This window comes from Colias eurytheme, chromosome 15 (assembly GCF_061535395.1).
Source record: "Colias eurytheme isolate Ceu_HAF_F1 chromosome 15, ilColEury1 Martin Lab GWU primary, whole genome shotgun sequence".
In the NCBI taxonomy this organism is placed as follows: domain Eukaryota; kingdom Metazoa; phylum Arthropoda; class Insecta; order Lepidoptera; family Pieridae; genus Colias; species Colias eurytheme.
In genome coordinates, this window is record NC_142994.1 from 6,338,557 (window position 1) to 6,359,180 (window position 20,624).

The 20,624-nt window shown below is 34.4% G+C and overlaps 3 protein-coding genes across 5 annotated transcripts; 1 reads left to right on the forward strand and 2 right to left on the reverse strand.

The window, feature by feature from the left end:
- The first annotated feature begins 558 nt into the window (after positions 1–558).
- On the forward strand, positions 559–9,668 carry LOC149902343 (muscle LIM protein 1-like). Of its 3 annotated transcripts, none has more exons than XM_090110397.1 (11): positions 559–674; positions 1,265–1,398; positions 2,581–2,746; positions 3,786–3,912; positions 5,367–5,463; positions 5,673–5,757; positions 6,500–6,796; positions 6,896–7,028; positions 7,247–7,434; positions 7,598–7,754; positions 8,781–9,668. In XM_090110397.1, exons 2-11 carry the CDS (start codon positions 1,284–1,286, stop codon positions 8,901–8,903), a joined length of 1,488 nt encoding a protein of 495 aa, XP_089966523.1. In that variant the 5' UTR covers positions 559–674; positions 1,265–1,283; the 3' UTR covers positions 8,904–9,668. The 3 variants fall into 3 exon arrangements, with proteins under 3 accessions (XP_089966523.1, XP_089966526.1, XP_089966524.1); XM_090110398.1 differs by lacking the exon at positions 559–674 and adding an exon at positions 810–925; XM_090110400.1 differs by lacking the exons at positions 3,786–3,912; positions 5,367–5,463; positions 5,673–5,757; ... (3 more) ...; positions 7,598–7,754; positions 8,781–9,668 and having other exon boundaries at positions 2,581–2,750.
- Positions 7,939–8,582, reverse strand: LOC149902344 (selenoprotein F). The gene has a single exon (XM_090110401.1). It carries the CDS (start codon positions 8,475–8,477, stop codon positions 7,968–7,970), a length of 510 nt encoding a protein of 169 aa, XP_089966527.1. The 5' UTR covers positions 8,478–8,582; the 3' UTR covers positions 7,939–7,967.
- Positions 9,669–11,151: 1,483 nt separating the features above from the next.
- Xpc (DNA repair protein complementing XP-C cells homolog) lies at positions 11,152–19,573 on the reverse strand. The gene is made up of 10 exons (XM_090110402.1): positions 18,993–19,573; positions 18,380–18,498; positions 17,180–17,447; positions 15,552–17,081; positions 15,016–15,290; positions 14,499–14,740; positions 13,112–13,337; positions 12,565–12,733; positions 12,102–12,256; positions 11,152–11,747 (listed from the first exon to the last, which is right to left on the reverse strand). The coding sequence occupies exons 1-10, from the start codon at positions 19,387–19,389 to the stop codon at positions 11,556–11,558; spliced, it is 3,573 nt and encodes a 1,190-aa protein (XP_089966528.1). The 5' UTR covers positions 19,390–19,573; the 3' UTR covers positions 11,152–11,555.
- Between the last annotated feature and the right edge of the window lie 1,051 nt (positions 19,574–20,624).

Consider the following 20,624-nt stretch of genomic DNA (forward strand, 5'->3'; position numbering starts at 1 on the left):
AAACTGTATTTGGTCAAGTATAGTATAATAATCTCTCCATGATTACATTATACCATCACACCACACTACCATACCGTACTGCATGCACTAGCGGTGCCATCCTTGGAACTTGGATGATGGATCTTGTTTATGTTTATTTGTATGTTTGGCTAGACATCTTATAGTTAATTGAATCAATTCAATATAATGACTAACTAAACGTATTATGAATACTCAATTGTTGTTGAAGATTGTTGATCTTGCGTTATTTTTACGGATCCCAATAAATTTTCATCTTACAACTTATACGACTTACTTATTCTCTTTCGAACATATTTCGCGATATCGATTGACTAAGATAATTTTCATCTGAAAAGGAAGTAACTAACTACTTACTTGTCTATTTACTTCCATAAAAGAGAATTATATGAAAGATGACTTCTTGAATATTCGTTTGAGATAGTATGAAGTATCCTCTGGATGCTTAGTGTTAGGGTGGGTGTGAGGGTGGTGATGACTGTTTGTGAGGGCGGTGCGCTTCCCCACCACTGGGGCCGTGTGCAACCCGCGCATAGACTACGGTGGAGCTCTGCCCTCGCGCATCATTCGACCTCCGCGCACAACAGTCTAGGCAACAACGCCCTGCACTGTACACGCGTTCGGGAGCTCGACTCTCGTAGCGACACGACGAACAGGTCCGTGATTCGTGAAAGTGATATCAAAACCTAATCATAACATAGCATTATCGCGAGTGACTTTGCTTCTTCCTAATGCGGTCTATTAATAACGATGCATTGCCGCTCCAGTGGCGTAACTTTACCTGGACGGCCCAAATTAGGAGCGTTGTAACCGCAGCCCACGCGCCGCCCGCCTTACGTTTCACGTGTTCTTTACGTAAAATATTAGTAGCATTCTAAGGGGGCCCGTGGAGCTAGCATATCGTTCGGTACATGTGCTTGTTGAGCAATAGTGTCAGTTTGGATACGATGGATGTGGTGCAGGCGACTTGGAGATAAGCAAACGAACATTGCATTATTCGGAATGGATTTTGTCATCTGTTCAATGATGCCTACGATCATTCCTATTGCCACTGAAATACTTTGACACACATAGCATTCGAAATAAAAATATAAAGTATTGCATTTAAACCAACGTAAACAATTCGATCAATATCGCCTGTACTACTTCAATCTTAACTGAAAACTAAAAGCTCGCCATCCTTAAACGCAAGGCTATAAAATCAAAAGCACAAGGCAAATCGCTAATAATGTACTTTGTTTTCCAGGATAAGTTAAGCGAGCACAATGCCTTTCAAACCAGCAGATAACCCCAAGTGTCCGAAATGCGGCAAGTCCGTATACGCGGCGGAAGAGCGCGTCGCCGGTGGCCTCAAGTGGCACAAAATGTGCTTCAAATGCGGTATGACTACTTTCATTACTTTAATTTTCTTTAATTCAAAAGAAAAATGGACAAAAAATAAAAATCAGATCGAAGTTTACGATGGTTGAATTACGAAAACTATTAAGCACACAAAGTATCAAAATAAATGTAGTAAGTACCTATATGAAGAAATAGAATGAAAGTATAATATAATATGGTACATAGCACACATAAAGCACACAGGATTTTAGACATTTATTGAGTCCCAAGATCCCAAGATTTTAATGATCACAGAAAGTTGAAAGAGACATTTGAAACAGATATTACCTAAATTACCTAAATTAATCATTTTAAAAAGACAATGAGAAAAAAATCTTATCTTAGATACGAAACCTACATGTCATTTCTGTAAATAAAAGAAGGATAGTCTTTATACCTAATATCCTGTGTTGCGAAATATGCATCGAATGGTTACATAAAATTTCGCTAAAACGTAGTTTTAGTTAGAGATGTTGATATTAAAATTGCAAACAATTTGAAAAAAAAAATGTCCATAGCAGCTACAATGTAATTTTATGAAATAGTAATATATTTCATCTCAACTCACGATCTCAGATTTCCGTTCCGTAATACTTTAACCGCAATAATAGTAAAGCTTATTGGCACTCTATCTAGAGTCAACTAGAGTCACTCTATTAGGTCCCTAATTATCCAACATTCTAAGAAAGTACCAACATTTCTTTTCATTAACGTTAATAACTACAATATTTTATATTAGCAATTATATATTATACCTATCATTCTTGCTGTCCCGGCAAACGTTGTTCTGCCTTTCTCTTATTACTCAGGGGTATGAAAAACACCTAGATGTTGTTCGATTCTTAGACCTTAGACCCGATATGCACAGAATTTAATGAATTACGGAGGACTTTAACTTCTAACACCGCAAAATAAAAATGATATAATATATTGATTATAATTATTTTCATTAATTCATTCATTGTATTAGAAGATATTATACCTATTGCATCGCACTAGGCTGTATAGTAATTGTGTTAATTGTTTTACTGACGTCACCAGCAGCAAGATAAAGTTTCAAATCCCAATACTACCTAACATTTTCATTTTTTTTTTTCGAAATTCCCACATGAGTGATTGACCATGACCCATGCTATTTATTCTATAATAGATAATAACAAGGTGTCTATTGTTTACAATTAGGTCTCTGCCAGAAGTTGTTGGACTCCACAAACTGTACAGAACACGAAGGTGAACTTTTCTGCAAAGTTTGCCATGCGCGCAAATTCGGACCAAAAGGATACGGCTTCGGTGGTGGCGCTGGCTGCCTGTCCATGGACAGCGGAGACCACCTGAAGGGCGAGAACGCGTGAGTAATAATTTTATTCACACTCCCGCCGCCCGCGCCACTGAGGGTCTTTCCTTATCTATGGTCGCTAGACGACCGGCCTATAGGCCCGTACGTAACAACATTAACAGCGTGTACATAAACTCATAAAAGTAGAAAGCGCGCGCTCGGCTGTAAATTTTGCGCTGCCTTACACGTGCATGATCAGTCTCCGTTTATGTCGCAACAGGAATTGATCGTGAGCAGTCGTCCAGCAGTGCTAGCGGATCGCCGACACACATCTCGGCCCACCAGCGGCACCTTGTCACCGTCATTCTTAATATAAATTAGTTAGGATTATTTATTCGCCTTCGCTTAATTTATTTTGTTAATCGGTATATTTTAATTTATAAGAGAAAAAAAATAAAAGAGTCGACTACCAACTCTGTGTATTGCTTGAAATTTTGAAATGAGTGGGAGTACGGCCGTGCCTGGCGTCGGTCCTAACCGACCCTTGGAGGGCTCCCGCCAGCACGAGCGCATTCCTATTCGAAACCTTCCCTCCCTTACAATCGGGGTGACCCCGACACAGTGGAGCAACGGTGAGAATACCAATATGTAACGCCTCAGCACGACATCGAAACGCTCGTTACGCACCAATAGAGCATGTTAGAAAGTCACACTATCTCTTCTTATTAACCTTTTGCTACAAATTGACACTTATTAATAATTGCTAACGCTTACTATGTTCTTAAACTGATCAATGTATGTGATGGGATAAGGAAAGCGCCCTCTAAATCGTTAAGCATAGCTGTTGTTGTACGGAGTGGCCGAATTAAATGGGCCGATGCGGAGCGGGTGGCCGGGAGCCCTTACCTTCTCCCATTACGGCGGAGGTGCGCCGCCGAATTCATCTGCTTCGCCGTCATTCGTTTGATGAATTTAAAAAATGAATTTATATGTAGGGGCTACTGGAGAGCTCTGGAGCCCGTTAGCCTTTTAACATCTCTTCCGTCATAATTGCTCAATCTCCACTTTTGCCAATTGTGAACACATAATAACTCTAAAACAATATATACAGAGGGGGCGTAAGAACCAATGGAGCGTGCTTAGAATCACGCGTTATTGCCAAAGCTCCACCTGGTGAAGGATGCCCAAGATGTGGCGGCTGTGTATATGCTGCAGAACAGATGTTGGCTCGCGGAAAGGTAAGATATAATATTTACTTATTAATTTTAAATATTATTTAATTATTTCTACTTGCTAATGTGATGTTGCGTCTACTCATTTCAACTAGGGTAAAAGTGGGATAGATGCCCCACTTTTTGAAATAGCCTCATAATTTAAAAAACATGAATCTTATACGAACACTTTGTATGAATATAGCTAGGTTAATTATCTGTTTTGAATTACTATATATATTTTTAATCCTATCATTTATAGATAATGTGTAATAAATATTTTTGTAGAACACCTTTTTTGAGGATAGATGCCTACCTAGTTGGATAGTTGCCCCACCATGAAAATACTAAGGAGGATAGATGCCTGCAGAGTGGGATAGATGCCTGACATACTCTATAAACGCGAAATCTAATAAAATTAATATGATAAACCAGCAAATGTCAAGTTCACATAGTTGTTCTGTTGTCCAAGAATATACTTGCGCTCGCACTCCTTCTTTTCTTTTGTATTTTCGTGGCGTAGTTCTCCTACAATCAGTATAAGGGCAGATCATTAATAAGTAAGTAAACATAACAAAAAAAAAGCAAATTAAACGAGTAAAATCGGTTAACATAGAGAAAACCTTTGACGCAATCAGGTAAAAATATAAACAGTACCTGTGATTATCGATACTAACATGTACATATGTATTGAGGGATAGAGGCCCCTAAGGGCATCTATCCCTCGAAAAAAAAGGGGCAACTATCCTTTTTGATAAGGATAGCTGCCCCAGTAGTTTTTTTATTAAATAAAAACAAAAGAGCCACTATTTTCACTTAGATTTGTACTTAATGAACCAGTGTATAGACATAATAAGAAATATAGTGAAATTTATTAATACTTATAAAGTTATGCAAAGGCAAATATCAACCTTTTTAAATTTTAACGTGTTCGTGAAGTTCGCCGCCGATATTATAACACGCACTAGCGAAACACGTCTTCACCAAACAACAGCTCATGCGTACACGAGGTGCGGGGTGATAGGAGCTCCTATTTAAATCATTAATTCGTAGTCAGGACTCTGGGAAGTGAGGTTTTTTGAAAATGGGGCATCTATCCTAGTGCGGCATCTATCCCACTTTTACCCTACATACCTAAGTTGTTTAAAATTAATTCTTCTTTTTATAAACGAGTCACAATATTTGAACCATACCTAATAATTGAGTTGTGAGTTCATCTAAAATAGAACATTTCGTCGTAGGCTTATCACAAAAAATGCTTCAAATGCGTAACTTGCCACAAACAACTTGATTCAATGATCCATTGTGACGGGCCAGATAAAGAGATATATTGTCGAGGTATTTCATGATTTTGACACCTGGATATGGTTTACCCAAGCGATGTAATAATAACCGCAAGCGTATTTTTTATATGTAACTTGCCCGCATGTTCCTTGTGATGATGCCCCTGTTTACTCCTTTTGTCTTCACTGTTTGTCCAGGCGTGGCACAGGGAGTGTTTCAAGTGTGCCGATTGCTTGAAGCGGCTGGACTCCACGAACTGTTGCGAGGGTCCTGATAAAGACATTTACTGCAAAGGTTTGTTCCTTCATTGACTTATCTACTAACTACCCTAATTATTTAAAAATAACGTCTTTCTGAGCGTCGATAATATTTCATGAATATGTTTTATTTTAAGTTCAATTTCATAACAGAATCAATGTTACAAGGTTACATGATTGTCAATGTTTGTAATGATAAAGATAAAGTTTTTCAAGATAAATATATAAGAATATTTTTCTTTGCAGTGTGCTACGGAAAGAAGTTCGGTCCTAAGGGATACGGCTATGGTAAAGGTGCCGGTGTTCTTCAGAGCGACCCTTACGCTAATGGGTAAGGATTTTTTTTAGAATAGATAATAATAAAATGACTCATAAGGTTAATCAACTTTCTTTACAATTGAGTTTATTTGACAATTAGATTATGAAAAGGTAAACTGGGGTTTTAAATTCACAGTTGCTTAAGATTGCTCAAATACATACTGTATTTTTCCTGAAAAATATTGTAAAATAAGGAGTTTATTTATAGATTGTTTGAATGGCAACAAGACTGTAGGTACCTAAGAATTCTCAGGTTACAGACAGGTTTAGGATATTTCCATCGCATAGTCACTTTCATAAAAACAGCTTATAATACAAACAAGAGATGGCAACGTGCCAATATTAAAATAGAACACCCTGTCCGTTCTCGAACCGACTAATTTTAATATGGACGACTTGCCACGCGCTTACAACATATTTAATCCGATGCAGATTCCACCGATTTATTTTCTTTATTATTAGGTCACACACGACCTTTGTTTCCATTGCATACTTATTTACGTAATATACGCAGAGCGGTCATTCAGTAATCGTACAAAATTATTTTTAGGATTGGAACTAGCGATTTAATTGTAATTACATATATTAAACATTACATAGTGATTAGACAATATGAATTATGCATACGGGGCCATACATACTTACTTAGTTTTATTTAAGTAGATAAAGTTAATAATTACTTCAAAATTAAAATTTTGTTTTTGTTGCCTAAAATAAAGAAATAAAAAATACTAACAAGTTTGTTTTATTTATAGCGATCACGCACCCAAGACAACGGTGATTGATACTGCCGCTATCCAGGCACCACCAGGCAAGGGTTGCCCGCGATGTGGTGGCGTGGTCTACGCAGCAGAACAAGTTCTGGCCAAGGGACGTGAATGGCATCGCAAATGTTTCAAGTGTCACGATTGTATGAAGACACTAGACTCGATTATCGCTTGCGATGGACCAGACTCAGACGTTTACTGCAAGACCTGCTACGGAAAGCGTTGGGGACCTCACGGATATGGATTTGCTTGCGGATCTGGCTTCCTTCAAACTGACGGACTATCGTAAGTCTTGAAAGTTTTAAGCACAACTATAACTTAACTTTTATGCTCTTAAAGTGTACCTACCTATGAAATATTTACTAAAATTAAACAATTTTATAGTGAGGAAGAGATTTCGTCCAACCGCCCGTTCTACAATCCTGACACAACATCAATCAAAGCCCCCAAGGGACAAGGATGCCCACGTTGCGGTGGAATGGTATTTGCCGCTGAACAACAATTGGCCAAGGGCACTGTAAGTATTAATACATATGTAGTATGATAAAGTGGATTTACAATTATAATACATCATTGAGATATTTTAAGCTTACGAAACTTTAGTCTTATTCAAGTGTCATTGAACTTTATCCTTATAAATTTAATTTCAACTTTAAAGGATTATCATTTCTTTACATTACATAATATTAAAAAATGCTTTTGAATGAAAAGATTCAACACTTTTTATTTTTACAGATGTGGCACAAGAAATGCTTCAACTGTGCTGAGTGCCACCGTCCATTGGATTCCATGCTAGCTTGTGACGGTCCTGACAAAGAAATCCACTGTCGGTCTTGCTACGCTAAACTCTTTGGACCTAAAGGATTTGGCTACGGCCATGCCCCTACTCTTGTATCAACTGACTCTGAACCCACCACTACATAGTAAGTAACTACTTTGAAAATTTTAAAGATTTGTATAAGAATATTGAATGTTGTTTTATGTATGTATTTATGAATTTAGTTTGGATATGTTTGTTAGAAGATAACACAAGTTTTTAATATTATTAACTATGGGTAGGTACTAAATGTAATATTCATTTTATAGCACTGAGCAACTCCCATTCACTGGAGCTAAAGCAGTTAAAGGACAGACAGGCTGCGCTCGCTGTGGATTCCCAGTGTATGCTGCTGAACAAATGAACTCCAAGAATGGCACATGGCACAAACGGTGCTTCTCATGTGCAGACTGCCACAGATCTCTTGTAAGTGTTCTCAGAATAAAAGAACTATTTACAACATTTTAGAAAAAAGTATTAGGACTTTGATTAGGACAACAACTTTGAACCATAAAATATTAAAAATATATTTTTTAATCTTATCATAGACTAAATTTTAATACATTTAAGTACCTAATACCTAAATAGCTGGCAGGGAATAATAAGACAATTCAAGTTATATAAAGTTGTATATTGATATTAAATTAAATTTGTTTTTAAGTAACCCTTATCCTCATCTTCTTCTTTGACTAAATGAGTATTTAAGAATTCTTCAACTGAGTCAGTGTTCCACTTTTCAATTGCTACTGTGTCCTTAACAATACCATCTTTATCAAGCAGTTTAATAATTGGATCTAGCCCTCGTACATATTTTATTTGAAGGTTAGGGAACTTCGCTGGTCTGTCACTTTTTACGAATGCTTGAATTTGTGGATAAGCCGGGAATTTACATGTACACACCTCGAGAATAGCTCGTGCGTATTTCTTTTCTTTAGGTGCAGATTCATCATTGTGACAACATTGCTTGCAGTGTTCTACTAATTGCTCTAAGCTAAAATCTTTTAACTGATCACAAGATGAACATAAAAGATTTGATTTAATAAAACCAAGTGATGCACAATCTTCAGTAGAAAACTCTGCAATTCCACTTTGAACGACACTTAACACAGTGGCTGTGAATATAAAGTATTTAAAAGCACTCGGTATCATTTTTATAATTTAGAACTAAAAAGTTTAGTAAAAATAATCACACGATAACAATATTGAACAATATCAATAATTTACATTCATGAATCAAACATCAAGTTAAAAACCACGACCATGACCACGACCAACATTTGTGACAGTGACAGATGACAAATACAGATACATTATTGCTAAAATCTACAATAATCGTATTATTTAGGTTCAAAAAATAAAACATTGAATCGAAAAGTATTAAACACCTCATTCATTTTAGAATGAAGATTAAAATATTATTCATTAATATAACCATCTTTTTTTTCTTTTTAGGATTCGACGAATTTGAATGATGGGCCCAATGGTGAAATTTACTGCCGCGGATGCTACGGTCGGAACTTCGGACCTAAGGGTGTAGGTTTCGGTCTGGGCGCAGGCACATTAACCATGGCCTAAATAAACTATGAAGCTGGACTTTATAGGATTTAAGTGTGAACGGTATAGGTAGCATGAAAGGAATATAATCTGGGTCATGTGGCTACCTTTTCATCATACCATGTATTAAACTGGTTTTAATAATGGTTGATAAAACAATATGAGACTATTTTAATAAATAGATATAATTATGTATTTTATTATGTAAGACCAAATATTTTATGGAAAGAAAATATAAATTAAAGGTTACATTCCTTTCCTAATGTACAAACTGGGATGAATGTGTCTGGGCCCTTAGTTTATAAATTCGTCATAAAATATTTTAGACTATATAAAATGCATAGGTATTTAAGTATTTAATAAGTAACTAAGGTTATTATAAATAATAATATACTATTATTAAAAAAATATATAAAAAATAAAAAAATAAATTAGTTGATGGCATTGTGATTGTACCTTATTATCGCTTTTGATATGAGGTGAACTATCCTGTATACGCGGATAAGATTGCACTGTGCAATCGTTTCGACCGACCAGATCTCACTGTGAAGATCTGAAGTGACACATCATCATTAGTATATTATACCAAAGATTTGTACATACTATCGTCTTTCATTACTTTATTGTTATACAGCAATAAGCTGTGCTATATCTAATAACAACTGCTTGACGCTTTTGCACATTACAATAATGTAAAATAAAGTTAAGACAGCTTATTGCAATTATTAAGCGGCTATAAAACATAATTGTATCATTTTTTATTAAATAAACTCGCTTAAAAAACAAGTCTTTTATTTATTTGACACCTTTTGGAACTGAATGTGTGTTCCTTGTTTTATACATCTTGGATTATTATTTATTTTTCACGCCACTGATAAAATGTATGTATTACCAGTGACAATAAATTCTTCAAGTACCATGCAAACATTTATTTTTATTCAATATAACGTTGTTTGAAAATACATTAAGATAAATCATTTACAATTTTTTTTCACAACAATTCAATTATTTCAATAATCCAACATAGACATTTAAAATTAAAGTTAAAATAAAATACAATAAAAAAAAGATTCAATATTATAGTAAAAATAAATCTCCACTTCTTCGACTTATCACACGAAAGATTGTACTGGTTTTATATTTTTGAAATAACCAATAGTTTCAAAAACAAATATTTAGGCGGTTTAATATTACGATATAGAATACTGTTGGGGGTCATAGGTACTACCGTTTATTCAGTTTCAATATTCTTGATATTTACCCGTAATTACAATGAGCCATTTATGTGTCTATAAATATTATACTTATAGACCGGGAGATACTGACACAAAATTTCGAGTCATTTGTTACAGGATGGCGGTTCTACAGGGGTCTTAGTACGCAATGACAAAAAGAAAAAAAACGATGGTGTGAACGCTGGTACCGGCGGCTTAGTCGCGTGGGCGTTAGTCGAACTCGTCGGAAAAATAGCGAAGTCAAACGATTTGTAACACAAAAATTTTAGAATTTACCGATAGCCCATAAAAAAGAAGTAGGCGGTAGTGTCATGCCATACTTTTCCGGTGTGACTTACAGCCCGCCATACCGACGCGAATGTGTTGATTTAAAAAAAACAATTCAACCATTTGTACCAGGTTAACTTTTGCACAGGTAACCATCGTCGTGCAGCCATTTACGAAAATCGCCATGCCATACTTTTCGGACGATTCCAAATGGTCGCCATACCGCCGAAAATCTGCAAATTTTTTTTTCGCCAAACTTTTTGTACCAGTATTGCATTTGGATTTTTGGAGAGTATTTGATAAAATGTGACCATTATTATATTTGCCATACTTCATATTCACATGGTATGGCTGTTCACATAACAACGAAAATACAATAATAGCGTTAGCGCGATAATTTATAACAAAAAATTTAAAGCCACTTTATAATTTTAAAAACACTAAAAATTATACAGTACAGTCTATTTCAAAACCAATTCCATGATTATTATCTTGCATTATTAATTTGCATTCACGCGCGTATTCAGTGTTTGTTTATATAGGAGTGGCAACGTCGCGCGCAATTGCTGCTGTAATGCGATGCGGTTGCGATAACGCGCAACGTCGCGTGAGAGCGCAGCTCCGAATATAGCTATTTTTTCTCTTAAAAGCATTATTTCAGTTGATGATAAAAAATAACATACGAATACGATTCTACACATTTTTCGACTTCCTCAGCAACATGAAATAAAATGCATGCAGTTATAGTTTTTTATAGACTATATTATTATTATGATTGTGTTAAACTAAATAAACGATAGTATGCAAACCTCATTATAATCTAAGCTTAAAATATGGCCATATATCTAACTACGATCGACTTATTTTAAATCTAAATACTTAAAATTATGCACAGCATTACAAAACAGGTCTATTTTATGAGGAATCACAGATATAAATTGCTTCAAGGATAAAATATTTTGGACATAATTATCAAAATATCACCAGAAGAATTTAGGTTAAAAAAAACAATAACAAATCTTGGACATTTAAAAAATGTGATTTTATCACATTTATCACTAGTACTAAAATAAAGTTTTAAAGCGAAAAGATCTAGAAAGTATGTGATGTTAAGAATAAAACATGTAAATCCATATTAAAAAAAATATCGTGAAAACTTTTGTACTTTTACTTAAATCCCTTTCTTGATCACGAAACGCGGTCCTTTAGATTTCTTTTTAACTTGTGATGTGCTGGGATCTTCAAATCCATACTTAGCCTTAAGTCTTTCCCGTATGAACAATCCTTTTATAAGGCGTCTCCAATTGCCGTACACCCTCGCCTCCATTCTTTCCTGTTCTCTTCTTTCTGTCTCTTCCTGGTCCTAGGATTACAAACAGATAGATTTATAGATCTTTTATTATTATTGAATTAAATCAATTAGCCATATAGCACGGTCATTTATTTGTTTATTTATTTTTATTTATAACACTTCATTGTACAAAACAATGTAGGAAATGTGGTACAAATTAATGAGATACAAAAATTTTGCACAATAGGCGGCCTTATTGCTACACAGCAATCTCTGCCAGGCAACCTGGTAGGAAAGGAAATGTGAGAAGAATAAGGATAGCGCAAAAAAAGAGTAAAAATAGTGGTAGATAGCCAAATTTTGGTGAAGAGCTGGAATTTACCATAACCAAACCAAATAAAAAATATTAAAGTTTAGTGATCATACCTTTATCCAGGCTTCAGTTATAATCTCTTCAAACTCTTTGCACACAACAAAACCATCATACACTGGATGTGAATATCCGCCATTAAAATCGAAGCCAGTCATGGCGGGAGCACAGTCAATGTTCAATTTTTTCGCCACTTTATTCAGCCCAGGCACTAAAATTCGAACAAAAATAATTAATATAAATATAACTAAGGATAAAATTAAGCAAGAAACATTCTGTCATTATTAATTAATAATTAAAATATATATATTTGAACTTGTAAGTTGTGATAAGAAACTTAACTTGCCTGCAAAACTAACAAAAGATGTGTTAATCGTAAAATATAGATAAAATAATAAAACTGTGCTGAAGACCTATTGGAAATTAATTAGATTGGACATCTTTCGGACTTCCTGCTGTGTAAATATTTATTAAGAGGTGTATGTAGGTGTGAATGAAATAATATTAATTCATGCTTACATTTAATGTGAACTGTCCCTTTAGGTAACATGCACGTTTTGAAAAGCTCCACATTTCCATATGGATTTCTTGGTACTATTCCATTTTCAGCCGTAGGTGGTTCATAGTCCTGCACTTGCCAAGGTCCAAATATCTCAAGTGGTTTATCAGTTATCATTTTATTGGAAAGCTGGAAAAGTATGATACATTAAACACATATTTGCCCATGATAGCCCCTTAAAAATAAAGATTATTTAAGTAACAAGATTATAACAATTTGTATATATTACAACAATTTATAAGTTTACGTAATAACTCAGGCCCTGGAATCACAGACACAATAGAAAATCTATTGTGTCGTGGACCGATCGGGCCGTTCGGGGCTCAATGGGCTCAAAGTAGTTATAAATTATTATATTAATTTTATGATAAGATAATACAATAATTATGTAGGAACCAATCTTCTAAATTCTGTAAGTACATAATATAAAAGTCAGCTCAATATGCTTCACTATCTATCTATCAGCTGATACATCCCTTTTTTTAATAAATATTATTTACTCATTACCTTATCCCACTTAGGCCTAGCCTTAACAACTTTGTACGGCTTCTCTCCCAAGCGTACAACTTTCGCCTCCTTCACCCACGTGTCCCTCGACCGGCACACATACACACACTCGCGCGCATACACCGGCTCGCTACGTACGAAACCTAATACGGCCGCATCGGGCGGGTAGATCGCTTCAAACTTAAGTAGATGTCGCTTGAGCGCGTATAGTGGATGGTTTTTGTACCTGTAATATTTTTTATACGTAAATAAGTAAATTAAACAGAGATAAACTCATGATTAATAAGAAGATTAACAGAACAAAAATAACAAAGTCATATTATGTTGTTAAGCTTCAGAGAGACAGTATGGAAAAAAAAGAAGAGAGAAGGAAGTATGGAATTCCCTGAAAAACTCTAATGACAAATATTTGCCATCTTCTAGAATGTAAACTTTATGCTATTTGTTATTATTATACACCTACTTAAAAAAAAAGTGTGTGCCGAGCACACGTGTCAGAAGTGAAACTTCTTTGGCAAGATTGATAGATATCAAAATCGCCGCCTTCATGGTGTGATGGTATTGCCATAACGCGACCATTACTCTCAACATGCCTTAAGTTTCACTTCAAAAAAAATGTATGCATGTACTAGAGTATAGTCCGGGATACATCGCCCATTTTTGCAAGTGATTACTATCAAGCTAATTTTTCGTGAGTAGCTTTATTTTGATGAGATGCCCAATAATTTCATGTACGAAACTCTCGATTGTGGTAGCTACCAGAGGAAACAAGGATAAGATATTTTGATTTGATGGTTCTCAAATATTAATTACTAACTGAATGTTTTTTTTTTGTTCAATCTCAAGATAATTATCTAAATTATTCGAAAAAATATTTGTCCTACAAAATCTATGGTTTGATCAAAGAGTCCTCCTTTCCAATGTGTATCGATAACGAAGTCATCATAAATGATTACTAACCAGCTGATTTTTTTATTTTCACTTATTTAATACTTATATAATTCAACAAACATATTGTCCTACAAATTGCGTAATAAATATTTGAGAACCGTCAAATCAAAAATTTTTATCCTTGTTACCTCTGTAAGCTACCACAATCGAGAGTTTCGTACATGAAATTATTGGGCATCTCATCAAAATAAAGCTACTCACGAAAAATTAGCTTGATAGTAATCACTTGCAAAAATGGGCGATGTATCCCGGACTAGTACACACGTAACAAGTGAAACTTCTTTATGACCTTAAAAATGTCACGAGTATGGCGTAACGCAAAAATGTCACGCGTACGGCGTAACGCAAAAATGTCACGCGTACGGCGTAACGCAAAAATGTTACATTGGATTTTTTTCCAACCCCGATAAAGAAGTTTCACTTCAACAATACATACTCTGCTATACTCTTCGGCAACGGTGCTTCTAGCTGCATTCTATCTAGTCTCTCGTCTTCTTCCCTATCCCGAGCAGATTTCGGCCCCAGCCATGGTTTAACAGCAGTATTCCACCAATCTGCTTCGACGCGCTGTTTCCGCGTCACCGTGTTCCAGTGCGGTACATATCTTCGCGTTAAATCTTTGAGATAATTATTATTGTCCCAACCAACAACATAGTTCACTGGGTGTGTGGCTTTGCTCTGTAATTTAAAATAAGTCATTACTCTTGTTCTGTTTTCCTCTTGCAGGTACACCATACTCTCCTGAAGGATGATATGCCATAAACCTGCACGCTAAGCAAATGCAGTTTAACAGATGTCACAAATCATGAAGGGAGTGAATAATGTGAATATTTATTAAAGTAATTTTATATCTCCTACATGAAATAATAGCAAACTTAGAAGAGACATGTGAATTGTAATTGCATGTTTTTAGTTATGACATACTTAATTAGGCACATATATTTAGTACTTACGTAAATTTCATTGGTACAATGAACTTTGCCGCGAACAACATCAACAGCGATCCACTCTTCTAATTCTTCTACAAATACTTCACACCAGACATCTATACGGTGTGCGGGTAATTCGTCATCGGTTGATACAATACGACGATCAATTTTACGACTACTACTTGGTTTTGGACTTATTTTAGTTGGTTTGAAATCTTCATCACTGTCACACTCTTTTTTATTTGGTGACTCAACTGGTAAGTAATCACTGTCTTCATCTGATTCCTGCTTTATTTTTCCTGAAATAATGATATAAATGGATTTTAAGGATACTTAAATAGAAACAGTTCTCACATCAAATAAAGATAAGATATTTTGATTGATACAACATTGACATAAATTATTATTAGTAATACTGAAACTATAAAATAGATTTTTTAAAGCACTAAATGCAATAGAAATTTTACGAATATTAATTTAATAAAGAAAAGTATGTCGGTATTCAATACATAATTCAATCACATATTTTTAAATGAATGGTAAATTATGCTAAACAGTACCTTTGACTTTTCCTATTTTGGATTCTTCCTTTACTGCTCTGACCCTTTTTTTGATAATATTGACCAAATCTTTAGTAACATCATTTTTAGGGTTTGGTTTTTCTTGTTTGATATCTCTATGGCTAATCCTTTGACAGTCTTCTAATAATTCTGCCGATTTTTTATTTCGGCCTACTGTGGTCTTTTTCTGTTCCTTAGGTGAACCAGTTGTATCAAAATATTTACTTTTAATTGTAGATCCTGGAGCACTTTTTGTTCTTGTTTTGGCTTTCTCAATCTCATTTTTATTGGTGGGCGGATCTAACGTTTTATTTCTTTTTCTCTTTTGCAATGTTTCTTTTGATGTTGTGTCACTATTTTCAAAATATTTGCTGGATACAGTTTCGTTTTTTTCATTTGTAACAACAATTTTTGGAGGATCTACAGAATTACCATTTTCTGTTGACACGGGCGCTTTTTTAGTATTTCTAGTAGTTCGACTTGGTTTTTTGGTGGTATTGCTTTCCTCAATATTGTCACAATCCTGTTTTTGGCGATTAAGACTTAATGACTTTCTTGGCTTTACTGGATTGCTACTGGCACTAGTATTTGCTTCTGGTTTTTGCTCTTTTAATCTTGTATTAGACCTTTGTGGTTCTGTGCTGTGTGGAGTGTCAATAGTGTTGGGTTCAACTTTATTTGTATTTTTTGTATTTGTTCTCTTGGATCTTTTAGGAGGCGAGACATCCTTATTTTCTTCATTATCCTCAATAGTATGTTTATTATTATTTTTTGCAACATTTTTTGTTCTTCTAGTTCTACTTGATGGCAAATCATCATTACCATCCACTTGCATAATATCTTCCATTTCAATATCACTGTCACTACTATCATAGGTACCATCCAATTGAGGTATATTTTTCTTTCCTGTTTTCTTAGACTTTGTCACTTTATTTTGTGGCTCTTTTTCTTTATCTTTTGTCTCTGGTGCATCTTTAGTTTTCAATGATAATGAACATAATTCAGAATTGGGAGGCCTAATGGGCAATGTAACGAAATTAAAAATAACTCGACACTGTAACCCAAGTGATCTGAGCATGGCTACAAAAACAAAAACCATATATTTCTTTGTAGTGAATACTCTCTTTTTAATTTGTTCTAATAAAATTTTAATCAATGCGGGGGCTTTCGGACGGAATTTGTTTTCATGCTTGTCTTGATTTATTGTGACTTTGTCATGATACCATGATGTTATTTGTTCAACATATTTCATATCAACTCTTTCACCAGGATAGCATTCCTTTGAAGGTACAAAAGATAAGGCAGCTGCCAACATTGACTGATCATTTAATACTTTGCTAACATAATTTCCATGTCCAAGCCAGCACAACACATGTACTTTGTGCATAAAAACTTGTTGTTCTTTTTTTACTCTATTTATTTTTCTTTTCATCATCATTTCTACATCAACCTTTTTTGACTTCCTACATACTAAATCTGGTATATCTACTACAAGTTGTAATCCTTGTTGTGGTATTGTAGATTTGCTTTCTGAAAAATTTTGACAGGTTTTTAATAGTAAAATAATAAATACATGACCACATATATAAAAAAAAGGTTTGCATCAGTATTAAGAACAAAATTTTTACCTTTTACTTCTTCCCAATCCTCCATTTCTGACTCACTGTCATCTAACACTTTCTTTGTTTTTTTCTTAGATTTTACTGCTTTTCCTGGCAGAACTTCCTCTCCGAGAGCCAGAAGATCCTTAACATTTGATTCATTCTTGTCTTGTTTCATAGTATAATTTTCAATTGACATCTTAGTTTCCTCAATTTTATTTTTATGTTTCTCCAGTTCTAAAAATGTCTTTTTAGCAATATCTTCACTTTCTTGCTTTTCATTATTTGACCACACCTAAAACAATCATAAACTCAACTATATCAAAATTTCATAAAAACCTGATAGCTATAAATTTTCATTAGATTAAGTTTAAAATTCAGTCAAAAAACTTTACTATCTTGATGAAATGAGCTATTTGTTAATTATCATTGATATTTTATTTTACAGAAAGTCATTACGGACAAAACTCACAGGAACTATAATCTATTGCATATAATATAATTGATTGCATATAAACAATAGAATATAGTTCCAGTGAGTGGCCGCTTTACAAACAGACTGAGTACTCTAATATTCAGATAGATGTAATGTTGATGTCGAGCTATATGCTTATTTTGAAGTATAAATTTAACTTACTACCACAGACTTGCAAATAATGATATCCTATAGCTTTACAATCTTCATTGCACATACTGCATACTTGTGTGAAGAATACTTCAGGTCATTTTTGACTGACCAGTTGGCTTGGTTGGTAGTGGCCCTGCCTTCCAAGCCAGAGGTCGTGGATTCCCACCCGGGGCAAATATTTGTGTGATGAACATAGATGTTTGCTCTGTGTCTGGGTGTTAATTATCTATATAAGTATTTATTTAAAAATTATATATATGTATGTTTATCAGCCATCTGGTTTCCATAACACAAGCGAAAGCTTAGTATGGGATCAGATTGTGCCGTGTGTGAAAATTGTCCTGAAATATTTATTATTTATTTATTAGTCTATACTAATATTATAAAGTTGAACAGTTTGTTTGTTTGTTTAAATGCGCTAATCTCAGGAACCACTGGTCCGATTTGAAAAATTATTTCGGTGTTAGATAGCCCAGTTATCAAGGAAGGCAAGGCAAGGCAGGCAAGAAATTATCATCATGGATATATAAGACCAACAGGTGCAGAGCAATGCAGGTGAAACCATGGAGCACAGCTAGTTATAAATAAATTATACTAACATCTTTATATTCCACATTTGAATTTATGTCATCATCTGAATCTTCATTTTCTTTGGTAAATATTGTTTTTGGAATGTTCTTTTGTATGCGTTTTTTGGGTTCATCATCATCGCTGCTATCTGAAAGTCATAATAATAGACTTTGTTTTAATTATTTACATATTAAAATGAAACATACTCAAATGTACACAAAGCTACCAGATTTCTCCTCTTGTCGCACCCTTTATTGTCAGAATTTTTGTTATACAGGGTTGCAATTATTGTAAGTTTCGGTTCAATACAATCATTGAAAATAAATAAGGGGTTTAAATGATAATTCTAATCCTGTTAGTATAGTTGGATCCAATTAAAAAAATACCTTCACATTGTTTTTTTTGCTAATTATAACTGTAAAAACATTTAAAATCTACCTACTTATCAGTGATTGATTACTTTTCAAAATAACCTATTACTTATTTAGTTTTAACTTATAAATCAATAAAGTGGTTTTATTAGTATAAAAATGTTTAGATTTTGAGATCTTGAAAACTTCAGTAGCTTAGTGTTAGTTAGGTATACATACTATGCTACTGTAGTTTACTTTAATAATTTCATATAAAGATTAAAATGCATACCACTTTCAGAGAGATTGAGAACTGAAGGTAGCAGTTTATCAGCATCAGTTAAATCTTTTACCGTAAATGTTGGAATATCACTCATATCCGTCTCCGTGTTATTTTCAGTTTGTTTTTCAATAGCATTGAGAAGCGATTTTGTAAACTTAAGTTTATTGGGTTTTTTGGACATTTTATTTGAACATGAACGAACATTATTCGTTTTTCTCTTATTATTTTTAAATTCATCCGCGGATTCTGAAGCATTATGGTAGTCCTCTTCTTCTTCTTCGTCCGAGCTTGAATGTTCTGAAATAATGGCTTCGGAACCAGAGTCACTAAAATCTCCCGCGTCTGCGTCACTATCATCTTCGTCTTTGTATACAGTTTTTATAACTTTTTTCCTTGTTGAAGGCATTTCAACAATGGTATTTTAATTAAATTAGAGGGAAGTACAATATTTTTAATTTTCAGAACTGATCGAATTTAAATATTGTTGTGAAATATTGTACAATGTGAGCTTAAACCTTCAGCCAATAGCATTTCTGTTGATAAAATTATATAAAATTTGATTGGAGCAAAACGTTATGGAACTTGTTATATTTTTGACATATTATGACATTAACGCAATAGTGTTACTACCTACGAAATAACAGAATTCTTGTTTTATCTTCCTATGTTAATACAGATAACCAAAGACGTGTCAATGTAAATGTCAATGTACATTTTTAGACTACTCGGCACCTATAATGGAGAATGTTCACTAATTTTGATTATTAGCCCTCCATATTCTCTGTCAAAAATAAAAAATACTAGTGAAAAAATTACTTCGATACGTCAATTAGTTTCCGATTGAAGTAAAACAAGTTGTAAACGCCCGGTGATGGTGTGACGTCACACCACAACACGCTCAATCTGGCTCACTCAGTCCGCTAGCGATCGCGCGCCCGTGCCGTCGAATATTATAATTAAATACTTTTAAAAATGTCCAATCCAAATACCAGAAAATCATGTGTTGTTCCTAAATGTAAAAATACAACAAGTTGTTTTTTATAGTTGCAAAGGACGTAAACAAAAAATGGTCAGAGGTGCAAAACCTTTGGTGTCAGAATTTTCCGTGTTCTTACATAGTACTACATATTATAATATTTTGAGAACATTGCAGCTGTTTTGCGTTATCCTTTGTTTTCTATACAAGATTTAATCTATACTAGACTGTGCTTCTGCTCTGCTCGTATGGGCTAAGTATAGGTAGATGGCTAGTAAGATTTTTTCTTGTTTTAAGTTGAGAATGATATGGAGAACTATACTAAAATATAAGTTGGTCGGGGGAAGGACCGGGTATAGTTCCACACAAATTCAAATGTCAGCAGGAAAATGAAGATAAACCTCAGAGATCAGCAGTGCAAAAACGCAATCGTATAGAATATTTTGAGAAACTATTAAATAAAGATGAAACTTTGGCATGACTGTTATTTTATTAAACGAAGAATAATTACAATTATTGGACTATTAACGAAATTCGCGGACGAAAACCCATCAAAATACTGCGCAAGCTATAACACCTACTACAGCGCTGCCGACTTGATACTAAGCGCGGAGGTGCGGCCGCGCGGCGCGTTGTGACGTGACGTCACAAGCGGTCACGTGACT

What these genes read in the sequence shown, in the direction of transcription:
- LOC149902343 (XM_090110397.1), top strand. Translation starts at nt 1,284, where the DNA reads ATGCCTTTCAAACCAGCAGATAACCCCAAGTGTCCGAAATGCGGCAAG. An exon ending in CAAAATGTGCTTCAAATGCG is followed by an intron (nt 1,399 to 2,580) that starts GTATGACTACTT and finishes GTTTACAATTAG; the next exon opens with GTCTCTGCCAGAAGTTGTTG. An exon ending in AACAATTGGCCAAGGGCACT is followed by an intron (nt 7,029 to 7,246) that starts GTAAGTATTAAT and finishes TTATTTTTACAG; the next exon opens with ATGTGGCACAAGAAATGCTT.
- LOC149902344 (XM_090110401.1), bottom strand. Translation starts at nt 8,477, where the DNA reads ATGATACCGAGTGCTTTTAAATACTTTATATTCACAGCCACTGTGTTA.
- Xpc (XM_090110402.1), bottom strand. Translation starts at nt 19,389, where the DNA reads ATGCCTTCAACAAGGAAAAAAGTTATAAAAACTGTATACAAAGACGAA. An exon ending in AGGGACAGTTCACATTAAAT is followed by an intron (nt 12,257 to 12,564) that starts GTAAGCATGAAT and finishes TTCGAATTTTAG; the next exon opens with TGCCTGGGCTGAATAAAGTG. An exon ending in TAACTGAAGCCTGGATAAAG is followed by an intron (nt 11,748 to 12,101) that starts GTATGATCACTA and finishes TTGTAATCCTAG; the next exon opens with GACCAGGAAGAGACAGAAAG.